Genomic DNA, 17,972 nt, shown 5'->3' with positions numbered 1-17,972 from the left:
ACAAGTGAGATCACAGAAATACAAAACATCATAGGACACTACAATGAACATGATATGCCCATAAGTTGGGTAATGTAGAAGAAATGAATAAATTTCTAGATGCATACAACATACCAAGACTGAATCATGAAGAAACAGAAAATCTGAACAGACCAATAATGAATAAGAAGATTGAAAGAATAATAAACATTTCCCATCAAAGAAAACCCCAGGACCTGAGAGCTTTACTGCTGAATTCCACTAAATATTTAAATAATTAATACCAAACCTTTTCAAATTCTTCCAAAAAAGTAAAGAAGAGACAATACTTTCAAAACTCATCTTATAAGGCCAGTGTTAATATCCTAATATCAAAGCCAGAAAAGGCCACAGTAAGAAAAGAAAGCTACAGGCTAGTATCCCTGATGAACACAGATGTAAGATCCTCAACAAAATACCAACAAACTGAATTCAACAGCACATTAAAAAGATCATTCTCCATGAGAAGTGGGTTGCAAGTCTACTAAAGTGCCATACTACATTAACAGATTAAATACAAAAATCATAGGATCCTCTCAATAGAGGCAAAAACATTTTGACAAAATGTAATATCCTTTCACGATTAAAAAAAATCTGCTTTGAAGTCCTAGCACTTTCATCATTAGATCTATGATTTGTTATAATGTATCTCTGATACATACAGTGGAACAAATACTTGTCCTATTTCATGGTATTGCTCATCTCATACAAAATGTGGATGATAAATTAAAAAAATTAATTGCAAGGAGATGTATTTGGACTGAATGTCTGTGTTCCCCAAAATTCATATGTTAAAGCCCCAGTCCCCCAGTGTGGCTGTATTTGGAGACAGGATCTCTAAGGAAGTAACTAAGGTTAAGTGAGGTCATAAGAATGTTGATCCTGATCTGATAAAACTAGTCTCTTTATGAGAGACTTCACAGAGCTCATTTTCTCTCTCTCGTCCCAGGCATGAACCAAGGAAAGGTCATGTGAGGACAACCGAGAAGGTGGCCATCTGCAAGACAGGAAGAGAGCCCTCATCAAAAACTGAAGTGGGTGAACCTTGATCTCAGACTTCAAGCCTACAGACCGGTGAGAAAGTAAATTTTGTTGTTTAAACCATTCAGTCTATGATATTATATAGTGGCAGCCCAAGCTGATAAAGACAGCCCCTAAAACAATTTCAATGATGAAAATGAGCAGATAAATTTCACAATACTAAAAAGCTATGATCTGTTTTTACTTACTTATATACTTGGATCATTGCCCCTGCTACCAGTCTGTTCTTCTTGTCTGCCCCTCAACAGGGCAGAGAACATACTGATTCCTCAAAACTTTCAATGTACTTGCACAGTTCTGATGTTGTTGTAAAATGAGAGAATAAGGTCATTCAGGCTTCAAGATGATGTGGTCTGAGACTCATTTTGCTCTAAATAACCCCAAACTACAGCCATACACACACCAAAACTCAACTCCAAAGTCAACAAGTTTTCATTGAAAATAGATTTAATTTTATTCAAATTAGAAATGTTCTGTGTCTCTCTCCCAAACCACCTCCAAATAAAGGTCTCCTTCTGACAAACAAAAGATTTTCTGGGGAAAAATTTTAAAGATAGTAAAGGAAAACTTCACATTTCTTTTTATGTCAATCAATCAGAAGGTCCATAACCAAAAATCTTCAACGTCTGACACATCCATGAGGCATTTGGATGATTCATTCTGAAGGAAAAGTGGGGAGGAGAGAGAATCACACCATTACTATGATTTGAAGTGTGAGAAGTTCTCATCTATCCATGTCAGTTAACACTGGTGTAATATGGAACGGAAAACGACCCTCAAGGGTCAGTTCATTGAGCAAAGGTTTCATTGAGCAGAGAATAAGAGAGGAATAATAAAAAGGGTAGAAGATACTTTTGAGAAGACCTGCTTTTGTTCAGTTGAAGATTAAAAGGTAGGAGTGAAAAATCAGTCTTGTGATCAGTAATTTGAAAAACAAGCTTGGTTTTCCCTCCCTTTCTGGCACTACTGACATTCCCATCACTCCAGCTTCTGAATTCTAGAAAAAGATAAGGAGATTAACAAAAATATAGACAATGTAGAAACTTCTGGTGTTGTGTCTGCATGAATGGCACCAATACCCTAGCGCCCACTTGCTCCCTTGGCAAGGCAGCACCCCTCTGTGAGGCAGCGAAGGAGGCTTTCCCACCAGGGTCTTGGCTAGCTGGTGGCGCGGCTTGCTCCCTGGGTGCAGCACCAAGTGCAGGTCTCCATAGAAATGGGAGCCTACTTGGCCATTTTGCGGATCATGTAGTTGAGGATGCCTCCGTTGTAGAAATAAGTGAGCTCCACGTCGGTGTCGAATCTCATGATGACCTGGAAGGTCTTCCCAGTATCCAACTGCGGCACAAAGAAATAGAGAAGATTGCTAAGGGAGAGAGTGAGACAGTTCTGCCAGGAGGAGATTCTGCCCAGCCTGCTCTCCAGCCTAGCCCTGGAGGTATGACAGTTGTCACACCAGCAGCTCCCAGGAGCACCAGCAGCACATGGAGACATGCCAGGGCTCTGGTTCAGCCCTGAGCCACTAAAGCAGAATCTGCATTTCAGTAAGATCCCTGGGAGACTGATCTGCATGTTAAAGTTTGAGAAGCACTGCAGACTATAAATTATGAAGGGGAGAGGCACCTGAGAACTAAAAATAGCTTTTCAGAACAGCAACTAGTAGTGACATTGGGATGATATTTCTTTTTTTTGAGTTGGAGTCTTACTCTATCACTCAAGCTGGAGGGCAGTGGCATGCTGCTCACGGCCACTGCAGCTTTGACCTGCTGGGCTCAGGCGATCCTTCCACCTCAGTCTTCCAGGTAGCTGGAATCATAGGCATGCGCTACCATGCCCGGCTTATTTTTTGACTTATTGTAGAAACAAGGTCTCGCCATATTGCTCAGGTTGGTCTCAAACCCCTGAGAATCTTCTTGCCTCCGCCTCCCAAAGTGTTGGGATTATAGGCTTGCGCAACCGTGCCCAGCCGAGATGATATTTTCTAAACCTTTTCTGGGGGCTCCCTGTGGACAGAAGTATCTTGGGTTAGCAGACGTTTCATTAAGGTTGTCTCTTAGGCAGCTGACCCAGTTGCTCACTCTGAGACACAGACCTCAGCAGTAGCCTCTGCCTGGGGGGCTGGATCGCCCCTTGGACAAATAGAAGCCTGGGGCTCTATGCTTAGGGAAAGGATGAGTGTTCGTTGCTCACATTTTTTTTTTTTTGAGTTAGAGTCTCACTCTGTCACCCAGGCTGGAGTGCAGTGGCACACTCACGGCCACTGTAGCCTCAATCTGCTGGACTCAGACGATCCTTCTGCCTCAGCCTTCCAAGTAGCTGGAACTACAGGTACCTGCCACCATGCCCAGCTAATTTTTTTTTTTAATTTATTAACTTGGTGAGATGAGACAACGTCTCACCAAGTTGCCTGGGTTGGTCTTGAACCTGTGGGCTCAGGCAATCCTCTCACCTCGGCCTCCCAAAGTGCTGGGATTAGAGGCGTGAGCCACCGCGACTGGCCAACATTTTGATAATAAAAGTGTTTAGTAGGCAATGTGAAAATGTCACATTCCTGAACATTCATCATAATCCTCTGGGCAGGAAGCACTAGGAGGAACAGGAGAAAGTGGGGGCAGTTGGGGTTGGGAGTAAGAATGAAAGTGAGGATAACTCTATGAATGAACAGAGAAATAAGTAACAAATCAACAGGTATCATCTGTGCTGTGGATGCAGGGTGAAAAGGGGCTAGGACTCCCAAATGTAATCCTACCAAGTGACGGTTTTTTTTTTCTTCCAAATCTCAGTAATTTCCTTCTAACAAGACAGAATACAAGCAAAGGGACCTTTTTGGTGGGGCCTGACATGGAGACACTCTGGCTTACCTTGACCTGGACTTTCATTCGGGGTTTAAGGTTTTCTGGAATGATGACAGTGTATCGTTCCCGCCCTGTGAGCCCCAGGGTGTCTGCATTCTCACCAGGAAGATATTCAAGGGGGATCACCCCCATTCCGACCAGGTTACTGCGGTGAATGCGCTCATAACTCTCGGCCAGGATAGCTTTGATTCCCTGATGAAAACAGAGAGAAGTTTAGACACAGTTCCAATCTTTCCTTTGGATGCATACAAACTTTACAAAAAGCTTTGCATATCAGAACTGTTTTCATACCTAACTTCTCTGTAAGTATGTTAGTCTTCTACATAAAATACGTACTTTCTAGTTATAAATAATAGCTGGTGTTATCTGATTGTCTGCAACGTAGGGGCACTAAAATGATTCCTCTCAGCTTACCCTCCACCAGCCCTGGAACGTAGATGCTATTACTGTTCCCCTCCACACAAGGGGTTAGTAGTGACATCTGGTATATGAACCCCTGTAGGCTGACCATGTGATACAATATCTCTTAGCAAACCTCCACTGTATCTGGAATCCACAACACAGAACAGCATAAAGAAGATGAGTTTCTTTCCCTTGAATTTTTCTATTATTGTAGGTGTATCAGCAGGCCCAGAACATACTAGAGATGAAGTAAATGATTACCTAATGTGAACTGCTTTTATACTTCCTGTTTCAAGGATCATACTGTATTGAATATAGTCTTGACAGTAATCCTCTATAAAGTATTGATAAACACCAATAATCAATAAAGCAGGGAGTTTAAGTAACTAGAATTCTCCATGTATTAATCATTAATGTTAATTATAATATTAAGATACCTAAAAGGTCTCCTGATATCTAGGGCACACTTTTAAGATGCCCTGCACCAGGGTCATTTGGGGTACTTGTTAAAAATGTGTATTCTTGGGTACAACCCCAGATCTATGCATCTAAATCTCTTGCAGGGAGCATGGGGTGGGAGAAGGCTAGGGTGATCCTTTGTAAGTTTTGAGAACTATGGCTATAGAGCGGTGGCACTCAGACTCTGCTGCATGTTAAAATCACCAGGGGAGATTTAAAAAATTCTGATATTCAGGCCTTTCTCCTTACCAACATACCAGGATCTCTGAGGATGAGATCTGAGCATAGGTATATTAAAAAGAAAAAAAACCCAGCTGGGTGCAGTGGCTCACGTCAGTAATCCTAGCACTTTGGGAGGCCAAGGCAGGAGGATCGCTTGAGCCTAGGAGTTTCAAACCAGCCTGGACAACACAGTGAGACTTCATCTCTACAAAAAAACAAATTAGCTGGGTGTGGTGGTGGCACATGCCTGTAGTCCCAGCTTCTCAGGAGGCTGAGGTGGAAGGATCATTTGAGCCCAGGAGGTTGAGACTGTAGTGAACTGTGGTCACACTACTGTACTCCAGCCAGGGTGACAGATTGAAGCAAACCCAACTCAAAAATAAAACAAAACAAAACAACAAACACACACAGAAACAAAATCCCATAGGTGTTTCCAGATCTGAGAACCACTGCTAAGGAGGAAGGCAGATTCTTTGGGACAACAGATATGTATGCATACATTTTGGGGAAGTGGAACGTTTTCTAAACATATACTATTTATGTCCCTAGGCTGTGCTGCAGAAGCTGCAAATCACAGCTGTCTATTCCTCTCTGCCATATGTATAGTCCAGACTACTGACTACTGGCCAGACTATTGGCCCAGCCTAGGCAGCTACAGGATGGAAGGGTGTATGGCTTTCTGGGCAGCCAGAGCTCAGCGGTTCTGTAGAGAAGTCTGGACTCCAGAGAGTCACTTCAGAGTCAGTTCTCTTTCTCTATATCAGACCTTCGAGTTCCCCACAAGAGTGTTCATTGCCCAGCTCTCATTTCTATTACTAGCCCTCAAACCTCTTTCTAAAATCCTGTCCTGTATTTCTCCAATTCTCTATAGCAGTTTCTAGAAAAGGCAGGTCTTTGACCTATTACCAATTAATCAAAGAACGTTTTTTCCCCCAGAGAAAAACAACCAATTAAAACAGTAAGGTTGATGTTCAAAGGCATCTTCAGAAGCCTGGATGTCTGGAAGACTGCCTGCCTGACGATCACATTTTTTTACCGTATTTGTGGATAGCAGCTGAGCATTTCCCAAATTCATTAATTGCTCTTGCCATAAATGACTTCAAATGGCATTGGCTAAGCTGTTTTTGCTATTCCCTGAGGATTAAAGCTGGGCAGAGCAAGATTCTTCTCTGCTTTTAGCATAAGCAAATGCTCAAGAGGTAAACAGTTCTCTGCTCTCTGCATGGTCCCTTCTATGGAACACCTTAAGAGGTGGAGCACCGAGATGGCTGAAGTTTCCAAGGAGCTGTCTGGCTACGAGCAGTTAGCTTTCCTTTCTCACTGAGAGTATGTAAGCATATTTTCACAGGTGATGAAAAGCAATTGCAAAAAGCGGCTCTCCTAGTTTACCCAAGAGACTTGGAACCCATTTTCACCAAAGTAACTCCTGAAAAAGTTCAGGCTCCTTACTTTTTCCCTTCTGTGAACCTGACAGATGATAAAATAGCCCTGGCTTATTCCTCACATTCCCCTGGGACAATGGCCTTAAATAACTGTTGTCCTCAACGTCTGAGGATGTTATAAAACTATGAAACTTTTCCCTATAAAAAATGACATGTGATGGCTTAAACCTTTAATTCCAGCACTTTGGGAGGCCGAGGTGATAGGACTGCCTGAGCCCAGGGGTTCAAGACCAGCCTGGGCAACTTGGCGAGACCTCATCTCTTCAGTAAATCTAAAAATTAGCTGGGCGTGGTAGCACACGCCTATAGTTCCAGCTACTTGGACAGCTGAGGCGGAAGGATCACCTGAGTCCAGCAGGTCGAGGATGCAGTGACTGTGAGCATGCAACTGCACTCCAGCCCGGGTAACAGAGTAAGACTCTGATTAAGAAAAAAAATGACATACATGTACACTTCTGAATATATTTTCAGAGACTATAGACCCTCCTTCCAAACTGTTCTAACGAGGTCCAATGGCTGCCAAGGTATGAATGAACAAAAGATCCAATTCAACTGTAGATTACTCTTCACTGAGTGAAATAAAGGCAGGTCCACTAAAAAGGAGGAAATGAATAAACACTACATGCTTTTCTAAGCTTGTTTTTCCATGGAAAGCAAAGCAACAGAACTGATCCTTGGGCACCCTCCCAGTTTCCCTTCAAGTTCAGAGGGCAGCTGCCTGCTGGGGTGTCTACCCCATACTCACCAGTAGGAAAGGGCCCTTTGCTGCCCAGTCTCTGGAGCTACCTGAACCATATTCTTTGCCAGTCAGAACAATCAGGGGAAGGCCTGCCTGCTGATACCGCTCAGCAACATCAAACACATCAAGCTGAGGAAGAGAAAAGATAGGTTTTACAGATGCAGCAGAGGAAAAGAGGGGGACACAGGCTCTGTGTGTCTTGGTGAGGCCAGGGTCGGAAGGGCCTGCGGATGGCAAAGTCAGCTCGAGGCCTACTGGCATATAAATTCCCAATTACTTTAATCATTTTACTTCTACCACATCGAATTTTTCACTCTTTGGATCAAAATGCCTGTTGTTGGTTTTATAAAAACATTCAAGTCCTTGAACATTAGGGGACCAAAAGAAAAACCCCCAAAAAACAAAAAAACAAAAACAAAACAAAACTAGGTCAGATTTTTTTCTCTGATTAACTAAACTATTTTAAAACTTAAGAGCCAGAATCCCATCTAAACCTGGGTTTTTGACTCAGTATCCACAATAATGTAACTTGGAGTGAATCTTTTAAAATTATTTGGGCAGGCCGGGCTCAGTGGCTCAGCCTGTAATCCTGCGCTTTGGGAGGCCAAGGTGAGTGAATTGCCTGAGCTCGCGGGTTTGAGACCCACCTGGGCAACTTGGCGAGACCTCATCTCTACAATAAATCAAAAATTAGCGGTGCATGGTAGCGCGCGCCTGTAGTTCCAGCTACTTGGAAGGCTGAGGTGGAAGGATCTGCGGAGCCCAGCAGGTCGAGGCTGCGGTGGCCGGGAGCGTGCCACTGCCCCCAAGCCTAGGTGACAGAGTGAGACTCCAACTCAAAAAAAAAATAAAAAAAATTATCTGGGCATTCAGTGAGCCTTCTCAATGTGAATTCTCAGATCATTCAGTTGAGGGAATTTTCCATGCACACATGTGTATGTGTTTTTAATAATTTCCTCTCTTCCATTTTGTCTGTTCCCTTTGTAGCACCTTTACTCAGGTAGTGGGCCTCCCGAGTTCAGTTCGTACATTTTCTTCCCCCTCATTTTTCTGTTATCTAGCCCACAAAAACTTCTCAACTAATCAACTTTCCTTTTGCATATTTTTTAAGTTAAAAAGTTATTTCTTGTCTTCTGATTGTTACTTTACAGCAACAGAAAATTAACTCTTATCTCTGAGGATGAGATTTTTTTCTTCTGCTTTTTATTATCTATTTTCTTTCTTTTTTCTCCTCTGTTCTTCATCTTAGGTCTGTCTTTCAAGTTTAAGTCTTGGCTCAAATGTCTTCCTTGACTCTGTGTCCTTACTTAAGATTTGGCACTATACATCTGAACAGAAGGTCTATGTCATGGCAGGGCTAGTGATAAGTGAGGTACACTGTGACAGTTTATTAGGGGCTCCCCAGTATCTGTAACTGTAAGTCCTTCTCCTTGGTCTCTTAGGTATGCCATCACTCATTATGTATCTTTTAAATTTAATAGTCATATTATCCCTGTTAGTCACTGAGGAGTCATCTACTGGGGCTAGGTCCTGGTGATCAATGATTACCTATGAAAGAAGAGTTAGCTTTACAAAAATAGAATCAGTTAAGAGGGAGGCAGTTCATGCAGTGGTAAAGAGTGTGGACTTTGGAGTCAGACTTTTTGGGTTTTAATCTCAACTTTTCCACTATGCAACTTTAGGGAGTAATTTGATCTCTTTATGCCTCAGGTTCTCAATTTAAAACACAGATAATTACAGTCCCTACCTCCAAGGGTGCTATGAGCATTAAAGAAATGAACATATGCAAAGAGCTTAGGGAAGAACCTGGAATGTAGTATGTGTCATAGAAATATTAGCTACTGTTATTCTAAAATAAATCAGCAGGGTTACTTCTCAAGCAGGTTAAACAGTTTTCAGGCAGTTTCATAGGATTCAATGGGAAGGGAAGTGACACTGAGGACCTATGACATACGCCAGGTACTATACTAGGATGTAATGTCATTCCATTTCATGTCAAGCCTCAGAGCCTTCTAGGGTAGGCATTCTTTCTACCTCACAGGTAGGAAAAATGAGGTTCAGAGAGGGGAGTAACTTGCTGAAGACTCCACAGCTTGCAAGGTGGAGCTGGGACTTACACCCAGTCTTGTCTGAGTCAGAGGCCACTTCCCATCTGTGAACAAACGATCCCAGCTGTAACACACCAACTCCAAGGGCTCCCACTAGAATGCAAGCAGGCTTCCAAGTGCCTCTGGACTCCTTCTCTTCATAGTGGATACAATGAATTAAATTCCATGCTAATAAATAGCACTTCTTGATAAATATCCTCTAATTTAACCCAGATTTTCTCCTTAAAATATACTTCTGATGACATTTCACTCAAAGCCTTTTTAAGCCCAATTCCCAAGAAAGGAGACTAAGCTAAACAATGGTACAGAATCTCTAACCAAGAAGAGGTTTTGATCTCTATCAATAAACTCCATGCATACACTTGGCAGGAGGTACTACAGAAAGTCACAGCTAGGATGGAACTGTGAAGAAAAACTAACGTCAAAAGGAAAGTAACTGCAAATGTCCAACCTTCCAGAGGCTGACAACTGCTGGTTTCTGAAGGAAGCAGAAGAGACAATACTCACAATTTCTCCAGAAGGCAGATGTATCGTCTGCGGTGCCTGCTTGTTAAGGAACTTATTTAACAAGCGAATGTTGGCAAACGTTCCCCGTGCCATGACGGCATCATTACCTCGGCGGGAGCCGTAGGAGTTGAATTCTCGTGGAGTCAGGCTAATAATGCAAGCAGGAAAGGAGCGACTTTAGTGAAGCAAATGAAGATTAAACTTAGTTTACACTGAGAAAAGAAGAATAAAAACACAGACATAAGCCTAGCTACTTCTCTGAATCTACTAAGCATGTTCTTAGTTACATGCTGTTCCCAAAGCTTCAATAGAGGGCAGGCAGAGTGAGAGATGAGAAGTGGGTGGTGAGAGGTGGAAATCTCCTGAGGTCAACTTAGGGTCTTTCAAGTTTGGGTAGAGAAATCAGGAGAAACTCTCAAAAAGAGTATTGTTTTTATTCAGTGGGGTAGCCTATAAAGCCTCATATAAGGTAAAAAGCTAAATTAAAAAATAAGTAAGGAAGCTGGATGTGGTGATTCAGCCTGTAATCCCAGCACTTTGGGAGGTCAAGGCGAGAGGAATGCCTGAGTCCAGGGGTTTGAGACCAGCCTGGGCAACTTGGTGAGACCTCATCTCTACAATAAATCATAAAAACTAGCCAGGCGTGGTGGCATGCATCTGTAGTTCCAGCTACTTGAAAGGCTGAGGCGGAAGGATTGCCTGAGCCCAGCCCAGCAGGTCAAGGCTGTAGTGGTCTTGAGTGTGCTATTGCACTCCAGCCTGAGTGACTGGGTGAGACTCCAACTCAAATAAAAAAGAAAGAAAATGGAAGCAAAGAAAATAATTAGGGTAGGCACAGCAGATGGAGTCAAGAATAAGGGGAAACATAGTATGTTTCACAAATTTAACTAGAAGTAGGTTTTTAAATCTGTCCCTGAAATATCAGGAACTCCATACAAAGAGGAAAATCTTGTCTGTGTGCCCCAATGAAAGGAAACTTTGTGATGTCAGGAACAAATCTTATAATTAACACAATAATCAGTTCACTGATAAAAATACAAGGAGGAGGTGTATAGTATGATTTAATGGTTAGATGTAATTTAAAGACTAGGAGAGCTTAATGGGCTTCGGGAGCAGGGGAGCATGTCTAGGAACCCCTGAAATTGTACCCAAAATATTGTGGTAATGTGCATTTTTCTGGAAAGGCATTATACTTGCTTTCATTCAATTCTCTAAACAGTTTATATTCTCCAAAAGGGTCAAGAATCACTAAAAAATGTTTGGCTTCTGTTTCTCAAATTTGCTCTCAGGCCTATCCCTGAAGGAACTGATTCAGGAGATGGGGATAGGAACCGGGGATTTTTATCTCCTCACATGATTCTTAAGTGAGAAAATCAGATTGGGGAATCACTGACCTCAATTAGTAGTAATATATCTGATAGTAGTAGATATTGGTATACCTATTAATATCAGCGCAAGACTGAAGAATTGGTGAATGAGCAAGTAAACTGCAAATCCTCATAGCAGTTCTCTCATTAAGTCTCTCAACCAGGGCATGGCAGTGCATTTCAGGTTCTACCACTGCCCTATGCCTCAGGCACAGCCTGGTTCTGCCACAGGTGAAGAGCAGAGCCTTATACTTTATGGATCAGCCAGACCGGGGGCAGAGGTGACAGCTGGGCCTACTGTACACACTTGCTCAAAATGAAGGTTCTCTTCCCCTTTCCCCTGATGGATTCTCACGTGGAAGCTGTGAAGCAGCAAACAGAAATGACAACTGATTTCTAAGCCCCGGGGATCAGTGAAAGTCCAGAGTCTGGGGACCAGGTGAAAAAAGAAATCATGGGCTCATTCACTCCATTTATGCCTCTAGTCTTTCCTGCCTCACCCGTACTTACCCTCTGTTAGTTAAGTATCGAGCAGCAGGACTGTTTCTCGCAATATTTCCAGCTGGAGAGATGTGGTCAGTTGTTACTGAATCTCCCAAATTTAACAGCACGTAGGCATCCACTATAGACTTAGGGGGCTGAAGATCCAAAGTCTAGCAAAGAACACAAAACGTCAGTGTTGGCCAAAGTTTTCTCAAACAAGTCACCAGGTGGTCCACCGACCTGAACTGATGACAGCTCTCCAGTCAATACACAGAAAACTCTAGTGTTCTGTTTTTTATCAGGGTTACTAAGAAAAGTAAGGTGTTTACTCAAAACATTCATATCTCAACCCTAAAGAAAAGGCGAAGTCTTGGCCCTGTCCCCTCAAAAGCAATAGAAATGCAGCTGCAAATGACATTCTTTCTTCATAACCCCAGAACTCCTCAGATACTGAGGACTACTAGAATCTTTTTTTTTTTGAGTTGAAGTCTCACTCCATCGCCCAGGCTGGAGTGCAGTGGCATGCTCATGGCCACCCCAGCATCTACCTGCTGGGCTCAGGCGATCCTTCCACCTCAGCCTTCCAAGCAGCTGCAACTACAAGTACGCGCTACTATGCCCGGCTAATTTTTTTGATTTATTGTAGAGATGAGGTCTTGCCAAGTTGCCCGGTCTGGTCTCAAACCCGCAGGCTCAGGCAATTCACTTGTCTCAGCCTCCCAAAGTACTGGGATCACAGGGTAAGCCACTGAGCCCAGCTGACAACTAGAATCTTGATGTCAACTGCCATTCTCTTTCCACAATGACCCATCCAAAGGAGCATGGATTTCTTGATCATCAGTTTCAGAGAAGATGATCCTCATTTTTTTTTGTTAGACAGGGTCTTGCTCTGTCACCCAGGCTGGGGTGCAGTGGGGTGATCAGACCTCACTATAGCCTTGATTTTCCTGAGCTTGAGCAATCCTTGCACCTCAGTTTTCTGAGTAGCTGGGACACACGCATGTGCCACCACACCAGGCTAATTTTTTAATTTATTTTTTTGGTACAGGTGGGATCTTGCTATGTTGCCCAGGTTGTTTCCTCATTTGTGATAGGCATAAAATTCAATATAGCAGGCCCTGGGGAAGTTCTCCTGGAATACTCTACAGATTCTACTGCATCTAAGTCAAGGTAGCACCTGATCACCAGAGTGCCTGTGCACAGCTGTGCAGAACCCTTGCACAGAGAAACTGTAGGACCATTACAGCCAAATATTCCAACCTCCCCAAACTCTCACCAGCATTATCTGCTTAGGTTTGCAAAGGCTTTAGTGAAATATGTAGTCAGAGCAAGGGTATAGGGCTACAGTAGAATTTATAAGGAAATACATTTTTTGAAAAACTTGCTTTATTAAAAAATAAAAAAGCATACCAAGTTTTCAAAGAATGGTGGTGACTTAATGTACGTGGATTTGGGATTCCAGAAATATAGCTTATCTGATGGGGCTGCCAAGGCATTCCAACTTTCATTCACAGTCTAAAAAAAAAAAGGCAGATCTAATCACATTCCAATCTTGGGAAAATTTCATACGCATATACAAAACATTCATTCAAGCTAAAAGGCACAATAAAAACTGTTTTTATTCTCAACAGTCACACAAAAGAGCTCCTTTACACTAAAATTATGTCATGTTAAATACCTTAAAAACACATCTGCACTGTTGTGGGCAGTCTCTAAGATGGCAGGAATGATGCTGCCTCCTGGGATTCACACCCTTGGGTGACCTTCAACCCTACCCTGTGAGTGTAGCTGAACTCAGTGACTATCTCCAAGACTAAGGTATAAGGAGATCTTCCCTCTGTCCTCGCCCTCTCTTGCTCTGATGGAAGCCAGCTACCAGGCTGTGAGCTGTGGAAAGACCCATGTAGTGAGGCACTGGGGGAAGCTCCTGACTAACAACCATGAGGAACTGAGGACTCCAGTCCAACAGCCCAAGAGGAACTTGACATGTCAATAGTCACATGAGTGAGCCTAAGGGGACCCCCCTCTAGAGACTGCAATCCCAGATGTCATTGTGGCTGAAGCCTTTGTGAAGGCAGAGGCATCCAGTGAAGCCGTACCTGGATCCTTGACCCACAGAAACTAGGGAAATAAATATTTGTTGTTTCTACTTACTAGATTTTGAGGTAATTTGCTGTATAGCAATAGATAACTTACATATATATATACATAACTTAGGAAATAATAATTCAGATTTTACAAAAGGGGAAATTACTCTCGGAATGTTTTGGGAAGCGCTTTCCAGATTACATAGACACTGGGGAGCAAATGATAGCTGCTATGCATTATAAAATTGGCTTGAATTCTGTCCACAGGTCCATTAACTCAGCCTTTGGAGAAACACATTTAACCCAATGCCTGCCAGGCTCCTTAAGACTATTTTCTAAAGAGTCGCTTGTGAAGGGTATAGTGCACCAATGTCACACCCACGTCACCCTCGCCTCAGAGAGTTCTGCTCTCATTTAAACCACCAGCCCCAGCCAGGAGCTCTTGGGTCATCTGAATGTAGAAGACAGGGAAAGGAATAACATCAAAGAGTCTCAAAAATAATACTGAGCCCCATACATTTTCTCCTATTTATAAAATGCACAGGAAGTTTTCTTTATTTCACCAGTTTGGTGCTCCCTACAGAGTGGCCTTAGTTTTTTTTAAGCATCCAGATAGTGCATTCTGGAGGTGCATTCAACCGACTGACTCCACTACAGTGATACAACCACCAGGGGTCCTCATCACAGTTGAAACACACCCAGGGCATCTAAGAAAAGGGTAGAGTTACGGAGCTGAATGGGAAGCCTTTCTTCCTGAGGCTGTCATGTACTTGTCTGACTCTGGGAACATATGGAGGATGCAGAGTTTGTAAAAATGTTAGTCACAGGAGAAAAGTGACTGAGAACCACAGCCTCAATTATCTGAAGAAACAAATATTACTTTTTATAGCGTATACTCCCATTAGCCTCAAGGTCTGCAAGACAGAACACACAGGGTTCCCTTAGATCTTTGGGGACAGGAAGTGCGGTGTGGGACCTCACCTCTATTTTCTGATAGACCTCCTTAAACATCCCAGGGATGACATACTGACGCTCCACCTCCTGAATCTCATCTCTAGTTGGCCAGATATCTTTCAGAAATACCTGTTGTCCTTTTGCATTTACTCCTGGGGGGAAAAAAAGGTTTATAAATGAGAAAAACCTTCTAATACCCCATTTTCACTATTACACATAGTCAAGGCTTGTTCTTCCCAGTAGTTATGTTCTAGAAAGCCTGTGGGAACACTGAATTAGTAAATACTGGATCATTGCCACTAGGGGAAACACAAGGTTAGAAGTTCCTGAAAGCCTCTGGTAAACACTTTTGTCAACTGATTAATATATAACCTAGCTTCATGTGTACTTCTGCTTAAAGACACCTCATTTATATGTATTGCTGACTCATTAACATTGAATTTATGGCCGACAGCACTATAATTTGCCTGACCAAAGCCTATCTAAACACAAATCACATCACAGTCTTCTTGTACTTAAGACCACCAGAAAGCACTTTAGGACTACACTCAGGGACCATTTTAACAGTGAAATCACCACAAAAAGCACACAAAGTGAAAAATATGGCACTAATAGATCAAGAAAACGATACGTGTTTATAGCATCAGAGCTGAAACAAGACAGCAGAGTACTGTTTGACTTCAATGTGGAACATGCATGTTGAGCAACTAAGAGTTTTTACCCTCTATGCAGTCTGTGAATGACTGCAAATATACCACAAGTATTGATTTGGGTGTTCAAAAAAATATATATACATACACATATAATGTACATATATGTATATATTTTATTTATTTTTAACTTATTTATTTGAGTTGGGGGTCGCACTCTGTTGCCCATGCTGGAGTGCAGTGGCACAATCATGGCTCACCACAGCTTTGACCTCCTGGGCTGAAGGGATCCACCCTCTTCAGCCCCTCAAGTAACTGGGACTATGGGTGTGTACCACCATGCCTGGCTAATTTTTTAAATCTTTATAGAGATTATGTCTCACTATGTTGCCCAGGCTGGTCTTGAACTCCTAGTCTCAACCAATCCTCTCTCCTTGGCCTCCAAAAGTGCTGGGATTACAGGTGTGAGCCAACACTGCACCCAGCCTTTAAAATATATTTTAGTGAGTAGGTAAATTTGCAAATACAGAATTTACAAGTAACAAAGATCAACTGCACCTCTAAGGTTAAGGTTTCCTAAAGGTAAATTTAAGAGGCATTGTTTTCATGTCTCTAATCTGCTTAGAATGGATTGAATAGGGTACAGCTAGCAAGAAGGCCAGAGGAAAGAGGTCAATGCATCATTTCTTCGGAATTTTGAGAACCTGAAATATCTGGAGCATGTTCTGATGGAGCATATATTAAAATGATGCCTAGTTTTAAATTAAGCAGGACCTGGAAAGGGAGGAACTAGAAGAAACCAGAACAGTAATATCTCTTACTTTTGGTATCGATTTCCCTTTTTCATCCCTCACCCTCAGTAGATTCTTGTTTAACTACTTCAGATGTGTTTTAGCTGTGTATTGAAGAATAAATAAAAGATTCTTCTCTTATCCCTGGAGGTTCTATGCTTCATTTATTAAGGAGAGCAGTAGCTTTTTTCTAGTAATATTTTTGAATTCACTGAAAAACAAAACGACGGACATAAGAATGAAATCTTACCCAATGGCTCTTTCTCAAAGTCGATTCTGATGGTCCCAGCAATTGCATATGCTATTACTAAGGGAGGAGAGGTTAAATAGTTGGCCCGGGTGTTGGGGTGGACTCGACCTTCGAAATTTCTGTTTCCGGACAGTACTCCAACAGCTATAAGGTCTCCCTGTGTAAGGCAAGAGAAAAGTCAGGTGACAAAGAGAAGAGATTGACTAGGCTTCTTGTCTAAGACCGTTTGCAATCATTTTCACATCACATGGATATGGTTCTTGAAGCTGCCCTTTCACCTGGCCCTCTCCTACTACATGGGGGAAGGGTACACAGGAGTGTGGGAGAGACGCTGGGTCAAAATAAGCAGAGACATGTTCAGCATTTCTGCCCATAAGAAAATACTGGTAGGTTAGGAGGCAACACCCTAGTTATTGCTGCCCGAGGCCCAAGAACAGGTAGGAAAGACTAAAAGTTGACAGCTAAGGAAACTACAATGGCTTATACAAGCTCTATAATTAAAGCAAAGCAAACAAAATAGTATTTTTTTCAAAACTATATAGTTTGGGGGAGAAAAATCAAGCCAATACAATTTAGTTTAAATTTGTTTGTGTGGAGACTTGCGTGACTTTAAACCAATTTTCAAATTACCTATAACAAACAATGCTGTAGCCCACTGTAGCAAAAAGTAGCATTGAGAAGTCTAGGAAGCTCTCCATCCATATTTTCTTTCTGAATAACATTGGAGGCATAAATGTAGTCAATGAAACCTATTTTTATATGTACCTATCTAGAAAATTTGTTCTTTTAAAGGAAAAAAATATGGGCTGAGAGTTAGAACTGGTTTTGTGACCTACTAGCTTTGTAATCTTGAGCAAGAGACCACAATTCTGTTTTCTTTACATCCAGATTAACTAACAAGCTTGTTGTGAAAATTAAATAGACAATGGTGAAAAGATAATGTCTGGCATATAACAATTTCTCAATAAAAGTTAGTAAATGTTAAAAAAAGAAAAGTAGCTTGTATTGAGCACTCACTTGTGTGCCAAGCACTGCACTAAGTGTTTTATGTTAATCATCATTTTAATTCTCACAACTGTATGAAGTAGATACTATTATCATCTCTAACTTAAAGTTATTGCATTGCAGCTACAACCAGGTTAATTAACTTGCCCAAGGTTACATGGTTCTTAATTTTAGCTCAACTCAAAGACCATGCTCTTCACCACATCCCCTGCTTCCATGAACCATCTTGAAAATACTAGTATTTTTGTCACATATTATATGAAAAGAAACAACAGTTCTGAATACCTACAGGCTGCTTTCTAATTACCTGTGTGATGGCTTCCACCACAGGTTCTGGTAAGGGCCCACTGTTGCCAATGCAGGTCATGCAGCCATAGCCCACCACATCAAACCTAGGGGCCAAGAGAGAAGCATAAAAAATGCAATAACTTGCAGTAAGTCCTTCTGCTGGCAACGGTTCCTGGAGATCACTGACCAAAAAGGCACTGCAGCGCATCAAATTAGGTTTAGCACAATGCTACTTCTATAAAGCTTTCATTCTTTTTTTTTTTTTGAGTTGGAGTCTCACTCTGTCGCCCAGACTGGAGTGCAG

The 17,972-nt window shown here is 42.1% G+C and overlaps 1 protein-coding gene across 1 annotated transcript in view; it reads right to left on the bottom strand.

The window, feature by feature from the left end:
- Positions 1 to 1,488: 1,488 nt before the first annotated feature.
- ACO1 (aconitase 1) overlaps positions 1,489 to 17,972 on the bottom strand; it is a 40,243-nt gene continuing 23,759 nt past the window's right edge. Inside the window, exons 12-20 of the mRNA XM_008061180.2 lie at positions 17,688 to 17,772; positions 16,376 to 16,532; positions 14,712 to 14,836; positions 13,054 to 13,158; positions 11,671 to 11,813; positions 9,794 to 9,941; positions 7,185 to 7,307; positions 3,921 to 4,106; positions 1,489 to 2,397 (exon numbers count right to left, since the gene is read on the bottom strand). Of these exons, the coding sequence (XP_008059371.1) occupies positions 2,284 to 2,397; positions 3,921 to 4,106; positions 7,185 to 7,307; positions 9,794 to 9,941; positions 11,671 to 11,813; positions 13,054 to 13,158; positions 14,712 to 14,836; positions 16,376 to 16,532; positions 17,688 to 17,772 (1,186 nt within the window). The 3' untranslated portion in view covers positions 1,489 to 2,283. The remainder of the gene's footprint in view (positions 2,398 to 3,920; positions 4,107 to 7,184; positions 7,308 to 9,793; positions 9,942 to 11,670; positions 11,814 to 13,053; positions 13,159 to 14,711; positions 14,837 to 16,375; positions 16,533 to 17,687; positions 17,773 to 17,972) is intronic.

The sequence above is a fragment of the Carlito syrichta genome, unplaced genomic scaffold, assembly GCF_000164805.1.
Source record: "Carlito syrichta isolate Samal-C Ts95f unplaced genomic scaffold, Tarsius_syrichta-2.0.1 Scaffold305136, whole genome shotgun sequence".
In the NCBI taxonomy this organism is placed as follows: Eukaryota; Metazoa; Chordata; class Mammalia; order Primates; family Tarsiidae; genus Carlito; species Carlito syrichta.
Note: the sequence above shows the minus strand (reverse complement) of the source record. Positions and strands in the feature narration are given on the sequence as shown.